A 17166-nucleotide genomic window follows, 5' to 3' on the forward strand; every position below is an offset into this window, starting at 1 on the left:
AGAGACTGGAAACAAAGATAGAACAGGGCTGAGTGTGAAACCAACCACCAGGTACACAGAGATCCTCCAATACATGCCCCTTCCCCCCAACTCTGGATAGAGAGATCCCCAAATAGAGTAGGCACCAGCACAGACACACCAGGGGGAATCAATAATTCAGAGACAATCGCCCTCCCTGTCTGTCAGATAGTACAGACATGCCCCAAACTCCACAGTACAGAGACTGACAATAACCAGATTTGTCTGGTTAATCCGATAACAAACAAGATTTCTCCACGCTAAATAGTTACATCACCCCCCGAGCAGTCCGCATCCAACTTCTGAGAGGGACAAGTGGCATACAGCGATACGAGACTGAACAATCCCCAATAGGGTGGCACGGTGGGACAATGGTTAGCACCACTGCCTCACAGCTACAGGGACCCGGGTTCGATTCTGGCCTTGGATGACTGTGTGGAGTTTGCATGTTGTACCTCTATTGCGTGGGTTTCTTCCAGGTTGTCCGGTTTTTATTCACAGTTCAAAGTTGTGCTGGTTAGGTGAACTGACCATGCTAAATTGCTCCTTAGTGTCCCACGTGTGAGTTAGGGGAACTAGTGGGATAGATGTGTGTGGTTACAGAGATGGGGCAGGAGGTGGGCCTGAGGAAGATGAGAGACCGTGCAGACTTGATAGCCAAATGGTTTCCTTCTGCACTGTAGGGATTCTATGATGATTCTAAAGGATTCCCCCAGCACAGAAATCCACCAGTACAGATCCTAATAAACACCTTGATGCAGACCCCCATTACAGAGCCTGCCAATACAGAACTCCATTGCAGATGCCTCGAATACACATCTAAGGGCATGCCCAATAAATAGACACTCCTCAATATAGAGGGTCCCTAATACAGAGCCTATTAACAAAGACATGCTGAGAAATGACCCAGAACTAATGCTTGCTTACCTGTCCCTCTAGCTGCTGTGTCAGTTTTCTCATTTCGGTCAGTTGTTTCTGTTGAAGATTTATGAGTCCCTGAATGGCTGGACTTTGGTCCCTTGAATATTCAGAAACTTCTTTTCTTTCCCAGTAACGACCAAAAGCTTCTATCAGGACATGGAGCTGGACGTGACCAGTCTCATCCTAAATAAAAATACTCACAGGTGAGGAAGGCTATTTGGCCCCTCTTGGCTATCTTAGATGTCTCTACACTTCCCTCGCACCTTTGTTGCCTTTACTTTTTCCAGGTACTAACTCCATGTGTTGTTTATTGGGGTCTGACCAAAACTGGGCTCAATACTCAATGTGGGTCTGACCAGAACCGGATTCAGTGCTCAGTGTAGGTCTGACCTGAACTGGAGACAATTTATGTGTCATTCATTTTCCTTAGGAGCAAACTGTATACATGTCAGCATTAAATTCTTCTCCACCTCATTCTGTAGTTTCTCCACAGACATCATTACTGCAGTTTTGGACTTTTCTGGGAATTTGGACTTGCCTCTCAATAAGGCTGAAATTCTTGTTTTTCTCTTTCCAGGACACACTGGAACAACTCTCTAGTGACAGGATTGCTAAGGCATCGAGGGACTTTCAGATATCTGCTACACCATTGACTCCCTTTGATAAGAAAAAAAATGCTTTGAATAAAATATACCATTCTCTCCGACTCTCATTCCTCTTTAAAACTATGGCACCTATACCTTTCACCTGTGAACCCAAGGTTGAGCATAGAGGAGAGATGAATCCACCCCGTTCAACAGCAGAGGCTTGAGTTCATAACATCCTACACTAAATGCTAGCAGCTAGCAAACTAGGTGGCACTGTTTGCGTGTGTTTCCTCCTGGTGCTTTGGTTTCCTCCCACAGTCCAAAGATGTGCAAATTAGGATTGATTGACCACGTTAGATAGCCCCTTAGTGTCAGGAGGATTAGCAGGGTAAATATATGAGGTTATGGAGATAGGGCCTGGCTGGACTGTGAAGCAGGACTTACAGTAAATGATGTATTTTACATCAAATGAAGAGTGTTCACATAACCTACAGGGACTATTTAAAAAGTGCACTACTGCAAAAAGTATAGGGTCTGTTTAAAATGAGTATTTATGAACCACAGCAAATGGAACAACTGACCAAAACTGAAGAAGTCAGCTGAATTTTCCCATGGGTGTTGGGAATCCAACGTCCAGACCTTGTGTGTTCGGAAACCTGCCTAGCATATTTTACATTAAATGACGCACCCCCTCCTCCCCCCACCTCCTACATTTCCACCAGCCAATGAAGGCTAATGGGTGGGTTTCTGAGGCAGGAGTGCAAGATGTCACGGCCTTTACAATGGAGACGGGCAGCCCCCACAGGAAACCTGTGGGACTGAGGGTCATGATGGAATGGCAAGAGAAGAACTGCAGCTGTCAGCATCCATGAAACAGCTGAAAAAGTAACAGGCCATTGGAGACATCCATCTCCACTCTTTCAGAACTCAATGGTAAGGCTGTGATTTGGACTGACAGTAGCGTGGCTATTTGCTGCCAGTGAGTCTTAATCCCCTGTAAAGTCGCCTACTCTCACCAGGAGTGGACACAATAGGAATCTGGTGCGTTGCTCACAACATTTACACTCTGTCAAAAAATAGGAATTAATTCCTTAATTGGCTCCTCACTGCTGCTACTAGGAGCTCAATTTTGGCAAGGTTTCTTGGAGTGGGAGAGACGGTTGGGAGCCAATTTGACACACGTTCCAAATTTCCATGTTCCCTTGCCATCTCTGAAGTACTCTGAGGTGCTGGGAAAATTCCACTGAATGTTTCATGATAAAGCAGAATGATGACCAAACAAAATCCAGTGATTGGAGAAAATTTACACTGCATTAGGTAATTATTCTTAATTATTCGTAAAAAGCAGTGAGTAGAGGATAGTGGCAGTTCAATGGTGTGTGTGGAGACTGGCCAGTCACTTACAGCAGTGCAGTTTCCAGGAGCTGTTAAGTGGTCACTTACCCCATCATTGCCATTCTGACCAAGAATAGAAGTGTCACTCAATAAAATATTCAGCATGCTTGATTCCACACCAGCAAATTGCATCATCCGCTTGTAAATAAACTGGAGCAACAACTATAATCAAAATAAATTTGGGAAAGAAAGATTAGACAAGTCCACAACCTTCCTCTTCTTGAAAGTCTCCAATTGTCTTCTCAGTATTAGAGAGGAAGAGAATTAGATACAGAATAACTCCATCTACACTGTCCAATCAAACACTCACAGGGTAGGAACAACCTGGGTTAGATACAGAGTAAAGCTTCCTTTTCATCACTGATGGGCAACCTAGGCTGGTGAGTGGACTTTTTGAGTGGCCCTCCTTCATCCCAATGAGCTGCAAATTGAAATCGGGCTTATTCATAGATTCATAGAGTCCCTACACCGCAGAAAGAGACCATTCAGCCCCTCGAGTCTGCACTGACTCTCCGACTGACATCTTACCTAGGCATGATGCCATGCATTTACCCTGCTAATCCCCCTAACCTACACATCTTGGGACACAAAGGGGCAATTTAGCATGGCCAATCAACCTAACCTGCATACCTTTTTCGCGTGGGAAAAAACGCGAGCACCCAGAGGAAAAGCAGGCAAAACATGGGTAGAATGTACAAATTCTACACATTCACCCAAGGTCAAAATTGAACACAGGTCCCTGGTGCTGTGCGGCAGTAGTGCCACCCAATGTGACCCTTAAATAAGGGTGAATACATTTAACATACACCAAATATATAATGAGTTATAGAAAACGCTTAATCATTCAAATACTAATGGACCTGTCATCAACTTTAAGTGGTAAAAACAAGATAAACATTTACACTTGATTGGATGCAGAGGGAGTGCACAGACTTCACAGTCAATGTTATGTGTAATCAGCACACACCTCATTTCATTTGCCTTTGTTTTATACGGGTATCACTTCAATCATACTGGTTCAACCAAAACTATTCAGATGGAAATCAGCAGAATGTGGCATCTCTGCATATGGGCAAGAAAACGTTTCATGTGTCACACTCAGAATTCTGAACAGGCTGCATGTGGTTGCATACCACTGCTTTACACTGTCCTATTAATTATTCCCAGAACAGGAACAGGAACAACCTGAATTAGTTAAAGAATAAAGTTCCCTTTACACTGTCTCATCAAACATGGGGCAGGAACAGACAGTTAAAACTCCGATGAAGGGTCATATTGACGTGGAATGTTGATTCTATTCACTTTCCACAGATGCTGTCAGACCAGCTGAGACTTTCCAACATTTCCTGTTTCGTTAAAGCTCTCTTTACACTGTTCCATCAAATATTTCCAGGACAGGTGTAACGACACGAAGTGCAGAGTTTAAAACAAGGCAGTTTCTGGATCTAGCTGTAACATTGGTATCAGGACAGAACAGGCTGTGGTTAAATATTTCCTCAAAGAATGGGAAGAATACCCAATGGAGGATATGATAAGGATGGACAAGGATTCCCAAGGATGAGTAGAGCACATCAAAGAAGGGCTGAACCATTCAATGGGTCACTTGATGGAGACTGGAAAAGTCAAATACAGAGACAAGGGACTAAAATGGATAATGATATTGTCAGTCCTAGAGTGTACAATCTGGAAGCAAGCTAGTAATAGCGACTCACTGATTGTTCCTCCTGATGATTTTTGCACAATTGTTCCAAAATCTTCATCTGAATTTGAATCCTTCCCAGCATTGCTTGATCGCTGATATCAGAAACTGTGACCTCTGACTTCCTTGATTTCTGATGAAATGTTGAGCAGATGAATTCCTGCAGCCTATGCATGGCTAATGTTTCACTCCTAACCTCATAAAATCATGATGAAACGTAGTTAAAGCACATTAAATCTCAAGTACTGTGCAACAATCACAGAAAATCAAACCCTCAACCAGAAATCCCTACGAACGTGGGTGTGAAATCCTCACTCTGGTTCCTTAAGTCAGCTATTTCCTCTCCAGATCTCAGACTCCCTCTTCCTCTGAACAATGGACACTTCCCCTCTCTCTGGATTCCAAATTATTCCCCCGTCTTGATCCAAACCCTGTCCCCCGTCCATCTCCTGACTCCAGCTCTATTCTCCTTCTCTTTCCAGACCCAATTATTATTCATATAATTTTCCTAATGCTTCAATTTTATATTGTTACAATTGTTTTACCAATCCAAAATGAGATCAGAAACTCCTGCCCAGGCTATATGATCTCCCACAATAGGACCTCATTTGTTGGACACTTGTTATAACTGGCCACCTACAATGCTGCAGTGTCTACAAATCACATACCGTGGAGATTGGACACTCTCCTCCTGCTCAGTGATACTCAGCACAAGTGCACAGGTCTCAAACATTTCTTCTTGCTGGGCTTGACACTGCAGGTAGTGCTGGGAGAGAAGGAACTGGGTCTTCAGGGCTGGGCTCATTGATGTGGATATGATAGAAAATGTTTCCTGTTCACTGCGTCTATGTAACTCCAGAAGCAATGAGAGGGACGTAGCAACCTCTGAGAGAGAGAAAACAAAAACTACATTCATAATGTAGGGAGCAGTATACCCCCCAGCCCACCCCAAATTCCAAACTCCACACAGAACCCTTTATCCTAACCCCAAACTCACACTACCCCAGTCCCAAATCTTACTGCCAACCTTTACCCCAACCCCAAACTCATACAACCCCAATCCCAAACCTCACTGCCAATCTTTATGCCAACCCCAAATGAACACTCTACCCTAGTCTCAAATCTCACTGCCAATCGTAACCATAGCCCCAACCCTGAATCCAAATACCAACCACACCCTCAATTCCAACCCCAACCCTGTCTGCCAAGTCTACCCATTACTGTTTGGGGTGCCTTGATTGGTGGTTCCTCTGTGATGAACCATTCCTATGGAAGGAGCTCTAGTCGCCTGCTGCTCTGGGAGGTTCTTCCCTCCTCTCATTCCCCACATAGACCCATTGCACCTTGTTTCCTGTTGATGAAGCTGGAAGGAGCCTCTTTGCAGAATCTGCTCATCTTTCCATCAGCTGGAGTCTCTCTCTCTGAGTCTGCATTAGAGTCCATTATACTGGACAGAGTGAAGCTATAATCAGAAATGAATGGAATTAGTCAATCTAAGGATAAAGTGGCTTTACAGCCCAGTCAATAATTAGGATTGAATTAGTATCAAAGCAGTCAGAGAAATGGTCTCACATCTTGCTTCACCTTTCTATTCCAAACCTGATTTGAGGACTCTCTAATTGGTTATCAGATGCCCCATGGATAGAACCAAACATAAGAACATAAGAAATAGGAGCAGGAGTAGGCCATCTGGCCCTTCGAGCCTGCCCCGCCATTCAATAAGATCATGGCTGATCTGTCGTGGCTCAGTTCCACTTTCCCGCCCTCTCCCCATAACCCTTAATCCCCTCTCTTATCCAAAACCCATCAACCCGCTTCTTAAAAATATTTAGCGAGGCAGCCTCCACCACTTCAACGGGCAGAGAATTCCAGATATTCACCACCCTTTGAGTGAAGAAGTTCCTCCTCAACTCCGTTCTAAACCGCCCCCACTTTATCTTGAGGCTGTGCCCCCTAGTCCTACTGTCTTTTTTGAGCGGGAAGAGTCTCTCCACCTCTATCCTATCCATCCCATTCATCATCTTATACATCTCAATGAGATCTCCCCTCATTCTTCTAAACTCTAACGAGTACAAGCCTAGTTTATTCAGCCTCTCCTCATAGCTCAATCCCCTCAACTCCGGTATCAGCCTAGTAAACCTCCTCTGCACTCCCTCCAAGGCCAAAATATCCTTGCGCAGGTGCGGTGCCCAAAACTGCACACAGTACTCCAGCTGCGGCCTCACCAATGCCCTATACAGCTGCAGCAAGACCTCCCTACTTTTATATTCAATCCCCCTCGCTATGAAGGCCAGCATCCCATTCGCCTTCCTGACCACCTGCTGCACCTGCAAGCTGGGTTTTTGCGACTCATGCACAAGGACCCCGAGGTCCCTCTGCACCGTCGCCTGCTGCAGTTTTTCGCCCCGTAAGTAATAGTCCTTCCTACCATTCTTCCTACCAAAGTGGACCACCTCACACTTGCCAACATTAAATTCCATTTGCCATTTCCTGGCCCATTCGCCCAGCCTATCCAGATCCTTCTGCAGACTCTCCACACCCTCCGCACAATTTGCCTTTCCCCCAATCTTGGTGTCATCAGCAAATTTCGACACCCTACACTCGGTTCCCTCCTCCAGATCATCTATATAAATGGTAAATAGCTGAGGCCCCAGCACCGACCCCTGGGGCACCCCACTAGTCACCAACCGCCAATCCGAATAGCACCCATTGACCCCCACTCTCTGCCTCCTATTTGACAGCCAATCCTCTATCCACGCTAACACCCTACCCCCAACTCCATGTCCTCTGACCTTCTGCAGTAACCTCTTGTGAGGTACCTTATCAAACGCCTTCTGAAAATCCAGAAAGACCACATCCACCGGCTCTCCTCTATCCACTACCCTAGACACATCCTCATAGAACTCCAGTAAATTTGTCAGACACGACTTCCCTTTAATGAAACCGTGTTGCGTCTGCCCTATCAAGCAATTCCCTTCAAGATGCCTCGCAATTTCCTCCTTAATGACGGATTCTAACATTTTACCTACCACAGACGTTAAACTAACCAGCCTATAATTCCCCGCCTTTTGCCTGGCACCCTTCTTAAACAACGGCGTAACATTAGCCGTTTTCCAATCTTCCGGCACTTCCCCGGAATCCAGCGACGTCTGGAAAATAACCACCAAGGCATCCACTATAACCTCCGCCATTTCTTTCAGAACCCTCGGATGCATTCCATCCGGTCCTGGGGACTTGTCCACAATCAGCCCCTCCAGTCTGTCGCGCACCACCTCTCTAGTAACAGTAATGTCATTAAGACCCTCCAGTCCTACCACCTTTCCATCGCTAACACCCGGCAAATTATTCACGTCCTCCTCCGTGAAGACAGAAACAAAAAAGTTATTCAAGACCTTAGCCATATCCCCATCCCCTACCACTAGGTCCCCTTTCTCATCCTCTAAGGGACCAACGTTCACCCTAGCCAGCCTCTTCCTTTTTATATATTTATAAAAACTCTTGCTATCCTTTTTTATATTAAGCGCTAGCCCAGCTTCATAGCTTCTTCTACCCTCCTTTATCAACTTTTTTGTCAATCTTTGTTGACATTTAAACCTTTCCCAATCCTCTTCTCGCCCACTGCTCTTAGCTACTCTAAATTCCTCCGCTTTTAATTTAACACTTTCCTTCACCTCCTTTGTTATCCACGGCTTATTACCTCTCTTCCTACTGTCCTTTTTAACCATCGGAATAAATTTCTGCTGAGCACCAAGAAAGATCTCCTTAAAGATCGTCCACTGCTCCTCAGCAGACCTACCTTCCAACGCGCTCCCCCAGTCCACATTCGCCAATTCTTCTCTCATCCTACCATACTCCCCTCTATTCAAACAAAGGACGCGTGTCCGGGAACCCACTTTCTCCTCCTCCATCTGCAACAGAAACTCCACCATACAATGATCACTCTCTCCAAGAGGATCCTTCACCGCAAGGTCCCTAATTCTACCCGCCTCATTACATAGCACCAGATCCAAGATAGCTCGCTCCCTCGTCGGCTCCAACACACACTGTTCCAGGAAACTATCCCGGCAGCATTCCAAGAACTCCTCCTCGAGCCCACCTCGTCCAACATGGGTCGACCAATCAATATGCAGATTGAAATCCCCCATAACTATTGCCGTCCCATTCCTGCACGCCGCACTTATTTGCGCGTTAACAGCCCGCCCCACCTCCAGATCATTATTCGGGGGCCTATAGACGACACCCACCAGCGTCTTCCTCCCTTTGCTGTTCCTAATCTCCACCCACAACGATTCCACTTTCTGCTCTTTGGCTCCGATATCATCCCTTGCTACCACCTTGATGCTGTCCTTAATCAGCAGAGCTACGCCACCCCCTCTTTCCTCCTGCCTATCCTTCCTAAACACTTGATAGCCCTGTACATTCATCTCCCAGTCCCTGTCACCTTGCAGCCACGTCTCTGTAATGGCCACCAGATCGTATCCATTTGTGTCGATCTGCGCCACCAGCTCATCCACTTTATTCCGAATGCTTTGTGCATTCAGATAAAGCGCTTTCATCCCAGCCTTCTTCTGGACCCTATTTGCCGTAACGCCACCACTTGGGACATCCTCAGCCTCTTCCCTTACCTGTACCCTATCCTTAACTGTAGACCTCCTAACATCACCTACCCTCGCACCCTCCCCCCCCCAATTAGTTTAAAGCCCTGTCTACAGTCCTCTTTACTCGATTCGCCAGCACTCTGGTCCCAGCACGATTCAGACCAACCCCATCCCGCCCGAACAAGTCCCATCTACCCCAATACTGGTGCCAATGCCCCATAAATTCGATCCCATTCCTCCCACACCAATCTCTGAGCCACCCATTCACTTCCTTTATCCTGTCAACCCTACGCCCGTCTGCACTCGGTTCAGGCAGTAGCCCAGAGAAGACCACCTTGTCGGTTCTACTTTTTAATTCCATTCCCAGCTTCTCATACTCCCTCCCCAGATCCTCAGTCCGCACTTTGCCTACGTCACCGGCACCCACATGTACTACAACGACCGGGTTCTCACCCTCCCACTCCAGGTTCCTCTGCAGCCCAGCTGCGACATCCTGTACCCGAGCACCAGGCAGACAACACACCCTTCTGTGCACTTTGTCATTGTGACAAAGGACAGTGTCAATACCCTTCACCCCACTATCCCCAATCACTACTACGTTCCTTTTCCCCTTCTCTTTGCCTATGTCCTGCTGCATCACTGTACCGTGTGCAGTTTGCTCACCAACCTCACCTGCCTCGTCCTCTTCCAGAGTGGAAGCAAGAACCTCAAACCTGTTATGCAGATTAAGAGGCTGAGGCCTCCGCTCCTCACCCCCCTTCCTCCTCCCAGCAGCCCCCTTTTGTTCCTGACCCTTAGATTTAGACAGTCTAGAGGGGGTGGATGTCACTTGCACCCCATTGACAATGGCACCCTCTCTCCCCCTGATGAGCCTCAGTGTCTGTAGCTCAGAGGCCAGCTCATCCACCTTGAGCTGGAGCTCCTCCAGCAACCTGCACTTACTGCAGACATGGTCTCTGGGAAGGACCCTGGGGTCCACGAGTTCCCACATCATACAGGAACCGCACATCACATGCCCCTCCATTATTCAATATAATTTGTTGTGGGAAAAAATTTTTTCCTTGTTTCTTGCTGTAGTAGTTTTGAAAAAAAAATTTTTTTTTTCCTTGTTCTTTCAACCTGGCCTTTTTACCTTCAAGCCCTTTTTGATATTAAGGCCTAATAGCTCACTCTGCTTCCCTCTCACTCCGCTGCCCGCTCCGACGCTGCCCGCTATCTACACCAGGCCTCCTTTTAAACTTGGCGCTGATTTAAAGCTGATGGGCCACAACTGCCTGATAATCACTCCCTCACAATTCTTAAAGCAGTAAATACAATAAGTAAATGCTTTAAACAGTTCTACAAAGAACAAAGTGCTTTAAACTTATTTTAAACAGGTTTTTAACAGGTAAAGTCTTAGCTTTCTCTCTGATGCTCCTTCCTCGTCTGCTCCAGCAAACAATGTAAGGCTTCACCGTGTGGACACTTGATAATTAAAGCTGATGGGCCACAACTGCCTGATAATCACTCCCTCACAATTCTTAAAGCAGTAAATACAATAAGTAAATGCTTTAAACAGTTCTACAAAGAACAAAGATTGACTCGTTGCAATTCAGGCCCAATCCTATCCTGATCCTGGAGACGTCCTTTATATCATTCAGCTGAATTTCAAACTCTATATCACCATGGCTAACTTTCAAGCCTTTTCTGCTGAGTTCTCATTTTCCTTCACCCTGACCTTTCTTGCCTCTCACACTCTAATGCCACGTCTTTGCCAGCTCTGAATTTTCACCGCATTCCTCTCAATGGTCCCAGAATGGACTTTATAGAAACCTTACTGTCCAGATCTAAGTCTCCTTTCTCCTTCCCTTTCTGTTGATGGGAGAGCAGAATGAAGCATGGGTAACAGTGCGGGAAGAAATCAAGAAACCATTGCAGGGGATACTGAAGAGTGGAACTAGGAAAAGGCAATTCCATCCTGTTGGATGAGGGTGGAGAAGGGTTGAAGGAGGATGGTGTGATCACTGTTGTTACAGGTTACAGACAGGTCGAGAAGGGAATAGTATTCCCCAGTTACAGAGGATGTCATTCATGATTCTGACTTGACACGGTTGGATGGATGGTCCCAATTGTAGTGAATGGAAAGTTCATGATCTTCACATATTTGGAGGTGAAAATGGAAGAGGCAGGGGTGAGAAGGGAGGAGATATTCGAAAACAGAGAATGAACATCAGGGATCACATAATTTAAGTACAGCGAGAGTCAGGAATGGAGTCTGGTGGGAGGACTCAGGGTTCAGAAAACTGGGGAAAAGGGAACGTCAGGAATGAGAGAGTCAACTGCATTCAACAGTCAGTTGCTGTGGATCCAATGCTTTAAATTGAACGAAAGGTACCTGTAGGTTCTGAAGGCTCCAGGTAGCTGGGAGAGAGTCCATGTATCATAGTGGTGGATGACAGCATGATCTACTAAAGCCTTCAGCTCTTGCATCTTCCTTTCCCTTTCTCTTTCACATAGGGAATCCCACACGTGTTGACCTGAACAAGGAGAACACTGAATGGGACACTGTCACATTTTGCCCTGTTATCCAACTACCACCCCTATCATCACTGCTCCAGGGGAGGCCCATCTACAGAGTGCACTGAACCATGAATGGAAATTTCCTCAATTTCTTCCATTCCATCAGTGAGCAGCAGCAGCTCGGAGGTCTATACTTCCTGGTCTATACTTTTCATTTCCCACATACGAGGCCAGATCAGTGGTTAAACTTATACTTCCTGAGGAGGCTAAAGAGACCCAACCTGTCCCCCACAATTTCTCTCAAATTTCAACTGAAGAGAGCACTTTGTCAAACTGCATTATGGTGTGGAACGGCAGTTGCTCCATTTCTGACCGGAAAACTCTGCAGCAGGTAGTCAAAACTGTCCATTACATCATTGGCACCCAGCCACCAGTCATCCAGGACATTTATCACAAACACTGTCTGAGGAGATTTCTCAGCATTACTAGAGATCCCACCCGCTCCCGTGCCATCTGGGAGGCGCTATTGATGCATTCGAGCCCATACAACCACACTCAGGAACAGCTTCTTCCCCAGAGCTGTTACCCAGCTGAACTCCGTCCTTTAACAGATTTCCAAGTGATGGGTATTCTGCAATATGCATTTATACACTTAATGGCTATTGGCACTATTTTATAATAACTACTTACATTTGCTTTTTTCTTTGTATCTTGGGAGGCTGCAAGCTCACGTTTCATTGCATTTGTATTTGTGCACCATGCAATAACAATAAATTTGAATTGAATTGAGTTAGTCCGGCCCCGTTTGTGCCATAGTCCCTTTTGTTCAATAAGAATTGAATTGTGATGCTGAAAATCATTCATCAAATAAACCCAGAGCCAAGTCCTGAGTGTAAATCTGGTAATTATTCCAGCTATTTAACACTAGATTTCACCTCAGTGCCTAGCCCCTCATCGTGCTAAGTACCCTCACTGTATTCCAGTGCAATCAGCGTATCCCAGTGTCCTTGCCATAAACCAATTCCTCACTGTACCACAGTCCTTCACCATACCCCATTCCTCACCTTAGCTCTGTCCCTCACCATACCTTATTTGTTCACCATACACCAGTCCCTCACTGTATCCCGATTTCTCACCATATCCCAGCTCCTCTTCATAACACAGCCCCGCCCTGCATCCCAGTCCTACAGAGTATCTCAGTCCCTTGCCTTATTGTGTGCAGTTCTGGTCCCCACATTATAAGAAGGACGTGCAGGCTTTGGAGAGGGTGCAGAGGAGGTTTACCAGGATGTTGCCTGGTATGGAGGGGAGGTCCTATGAGGAGAGACTGAGGGATTTGAGGTTGTTTTCGTTAGAAAGAAGGTGGCTGCGAGGGGACCTTATTGAAACATATAAGATGATTAGAGGTTTGGATAGGGTAGACAGTGATAGCCTTTTTCCTCGGATGGAGAAAGCTAGCACGAGGGGGCATAGCTTTAAATTAAGGGGTGGTAGTTATAGGACGGATGTCAGGGGTAGGTTCTTTACCCAGAGGGTGGTGAGGGATTGGAATGCCCTGTCTGCTGCAGTTGTAAACGCGCCTAGTTTGGGGGCGTTTAAGAGATCCGTGGATAGGTTTATGGATGGAAAGGGTTTGGTTTAGGTTAGAGGGTCATTGTTTTTTAACTGGTCGGCGCAACATCGTGGGCCGAAGGGCCTGTTCTGCGCTGTAATGTTCTATGTACCCAGTAACCTCACTATCCTCAAGACCATCACCGTCTCCCAGTGCACACACACAACACCTTGAAACCTCCTTCATACCCCAGTGTTCCTGCAGCATCTCTTGGTGTAGCCGCTCAATGAGTATATTGTATTTTCTCTTCACCATTTGCAGAAGGTGTATGTTGGTTACAATGTCCTTATCCTCAGTAGCCATGGGTTCCATTTCCTGTCCGTCATCATGAATGACAGCAGAGACACCGCCCACTGACCACCTACAGAAAGAAGACAGGCCAAGGAATGATAGGAAGGAATGTGTCATTAATGGCAGCGACATGGTGTAAAGCTCACGAGAGGTCATTTTATCTTACTAGCTTTTCCACCGGGGGTTTGAGGAGGAATATAACTTCTGCTGAATTCCCGTGTTGACTCTATCAGGTTCACAATTTCATTGAGCTACAGAAGGTGACACAGAAGCTAAAACCCAATGTGAATCAATACCGCACCCAGTGTAATCTGGGTCACTGCGTGAATTAATACCACACTGGTGTAAAATGGGTGTGTGTGTGAATCAGTGCCACACCTGGTGTAATCTGGGTCTGTGCATGAATTAGTACCATACCCAGTCTAATCTGGGTCTATGTGTGAATTAATACCACACTGGTGTAAACTGTGTGTGTGTGTGTGTGTGTGTGTGTGTGTGTGTGTGTGTGTGAGAGACAGAGAGAGAGTGTGTGAGAGTGTGTGTGTGTGAGTGAATCAGTATCACACCTGATGTAATCCGAGTCTGTGTGTGAATTAGTACCACACCCAGTCTAATCTGGGTCTGTGTGAGAATTAATACCACACTGGTGTAAACTGGGTGTGTGTGTGTGCGTGAATCAATAGCACAACTGATGTAATCCAGGACTGTGTGTGAATTAATACCACACCCAGTGTAATCTGGCTCTGTGTGTGTGACTCAGTATAATACTCAATATAATCCAGGTTTAAGTGTGAATCAGTACCACACTTGGTATAATCACAGAATCCTACAGTGCAGAAAAAGCTCTTCAGCCCATCAAGTTTGCACCAATGCATGGAAGGCCCTGATTTGCCTATTTAATCCCATTTGCCAGCACTTGGTCCATAACCTTGAATGCTACGGCATGTCAAGAAATCATCCAGGTACTTTTTAAAGAATGTGAGGCATCCCATCTTCACCACCCTCCCAGGCAGTGACTGCTGACTGTCACCACTCTCTGGATAAAACAGCTTTTCCTCGAATCCCCTCTAAACCTTGCACCCCTCACTTTTAACTTGTGTCTCCTCATAACTGACCCCTCAACTGAGGGGAACAGCTGCTCCCTATTCACCCCACCCATGCCTCTCATAATCTTGAACATCTCAATGAGGTCATCCCTCAGTCTTCTCTGCTCCAGAGAAAACAACTAAGCCTCTCCAACCTATCTTTATAACTTAAATGTTAAATCTCAGGCAACATCCTGGTAAATCTCCTCTGCACCCCTTCTACTGTGTACACGTCCTTCCTATAATGTGGCGACCAGAACTGCAAACAGTGCTCCAGCTGTGGCCTCACCAAAGTTCTATACAACTCCATTATGATCTCTCTGCTTTTGTAATCTATACCCTGAATGATAAAGAGTGCCATTTGCCTTTCTCACCACCCTATATACCTGCCTTTTTACCTTCAGATCTGTGGACAAACACACCAAAATCCCTTTGCTCTTCGGAACTTCTCAGTGTCAGATCTTTTCTAGCATATTTCCTTGTCAAATTACTCCTTCCAAAGTGTATCACCTCACACCTTTCAGGGTTAAATTCCATCTGTCACTTATCTGCCCATTTGACCAGCTTCTCTATGTCTTTCTGTAACCCAAGACACTCAACCTCACTGTTAACCAACTAGCCAATCTTTGTGTCATCAGCAAACTTATTGATCCTACCCCACACATAATGATCTATGTCATTTATATAAATGATGAACAATAGGGGACCCAGCATGGATCCCTGTGGTATGCCACTGGTCACTGGCCTCCAGTCACTAAGGCAGGTGTCACCACCCTCTGTCTCCTACCTCTAAGCCAATTGTGAATCCACCTTATCAGATCACCCTGTAATCCACATGCATTTGTCTTCTTAATAAGTCTTCCATTTGGGACTTTGTCAAAGGCTTTGCTGAAATCCATGTAAACTACATTAACTGCACTATCCTCATCCACACACTTGGGTACATGCTGAAAAAATTCAATCAAATTTGTTAGGCATGACCTCCCTCTGACAAAACAATGCTGACTATCTCTGATCAAACCTTGCCTCTCCAAATGGAGATAGATTCTGTCCTTCAGGATCTTCTCCATTAGTTTCCCAACCATAGATGGGAGACTCGCTGGTCTGTAGCTCCCTGGCTTGTCACTACAACTTTTCTTAAATAATGGTACCACATTAGCTGTTCTCCACTCCTACGGCACCTCCCCGGGGCCACAGAGGAATTAAAAATTTGGGTCAGGGCCCCTGCAATTTGCTCCCTTGCCTCCGGGTCTGTGTGTAAATCAATACCACACCCAATGTAATCCGGGTCTGTGTATGTGTCAGAACCACACTGTGAAGATTTAGATTGTTTTGACTGGACGGTTTTTGGGTGCTTGCTGATGACATTGCTCACCTGGTGCTGACCCGATTTCTTTCCTGGTCCATCTTCATTAGATAGACAGATGTTGTTTTCAAGCTCTCCCCCTCATCCTCCCCATGGTCCTGTAAAAACATCAGAACCTCTATCAGTATCACTCACTAGTCTCATTACTCACACTCACTGCCCTGTCACTCATACTCATGCCTCTGTCATTCAAACTCACTGTCCTCATTACTCATACTCACTGCCTTCATTATTCTCACTCGCTTTCATTATTACTTACACTCATTGCCTTCATTACTCACACTCAATGCCCCATCACTAATACTCACTGCCTCCATCGTTCACACTTACTGTGTCCATTACTCACACTCACTGCCCTCAAGACACACAGTACTCAGGTAGTGGTGAACAAGAGTATTAGTAAGTTTGGTGATGAACTTTGCTCCATGAGGTGACTAGTTAGCTGATTTGAATCTTTTCACGAATTCTGCTCCTGAACTCTTCTATTTCAGCCAATTCCTGGACAACGTACACTGCTTACTACTGGAAGGATGTGGAGACCCTGGAGAGAGTGCAGAGGAGGTTGCTGCCTGGTATGGAAGGACTGTGCTATGAGGAAAGATTGGGTAAATTGGGGCTGTTTTCCTCAGAAAGATGGAGAATGAGGGGAGATCTAATAGAGGTGTATAATATTATGAAGGGTATAGATAGAGTAAACAGTAGTAAGCTTTTTCCTAGATTGGAAACAAATATTACGAGGGGCCACAGGCTTAGGGTGAGGGGGGTGAGGCATAATTCAGATGTTAGAGGAAGATTTTTCACACAGAGGGTTGTGGGGGTATGGAATGCACTGCCGAGTAAGATGGTGGAGTCAGGCACGATGGAGTTGTTTAAGGGATACTTAGATAGGCACATGAGCGTAATAGAGATGGAGGGATAAAGGAGACTGTTTTAAATAAGGATCAAGAGCCTTGGGACGTCCCTGGGAATCAACTGATTCCTATGGACCTTCCAACATATTTTCTGGCTCACTTGTTTTACTTTTGAGCTTCTGGGGATTCCCTCGAATATTTGCACAAGATGTGCATGTTATTGATGTTTTTCTCTTTTAATCCA

The 17166-nt window shown here is 45.7% G+C and overlaps 1 protein-coding gene across 1 annotated transcript in view; it reads right to left on the reverse strand.

The window, feature by feature from the left end:
* LOC145355644 (uncharacterized) overlaps window positions 1–5412 on the reverse strand; it is a 19760-nt gene extending 14348 nt beyond the window's left edge. Inside the window, exons 1-5 of the mRNA XM_080207889.1 lie at window positions 5289–5412; window positions 4634–4811; window positions 2970–3083; window positions 946–1122; window positions 1–5 (exon numbers count right to left, since the gene is read on the reverse strand). The exon at window positions 1–5 is cut by the window's left edge and continues 122 nt beyond it. Coding sequence (XP_080064015.1) covers window positions 1–5; window positions 946–1122; window positions 2970–3083; window positions 4634–4811; window positions 5289–5353 — 539 coding nt within the window. The 5' untranslated portion in view covers window positions 5354–5412. The remainder of the gene's footprint in view (window positions 6–945; window positions 1123–2969; window positions 3084–4633; window positions 4812–5288) is intronic.
* Between the last annotated feature and the right edge of the window lie 11754 nt (window positions 5413–17166).

This window comes from Carcharhinus amblyrhynchos, chromosome 19 (assembly GCF_965287045.1).
Source record: "Carcharhinus amblyrhynchos chromosome 19, sCarAmb.v2.hapA, whole genome shotgun sequence".
In the NCBI taxonomy this organism is placed as follows: domain Eukaryota; kingdom Metazoa; phylum Chordata; class Chondrichthyes; order Carcharhiniformes; family Carcharhinidae; genus Carcharhinus; species Carcharhinus amblyrhynchos.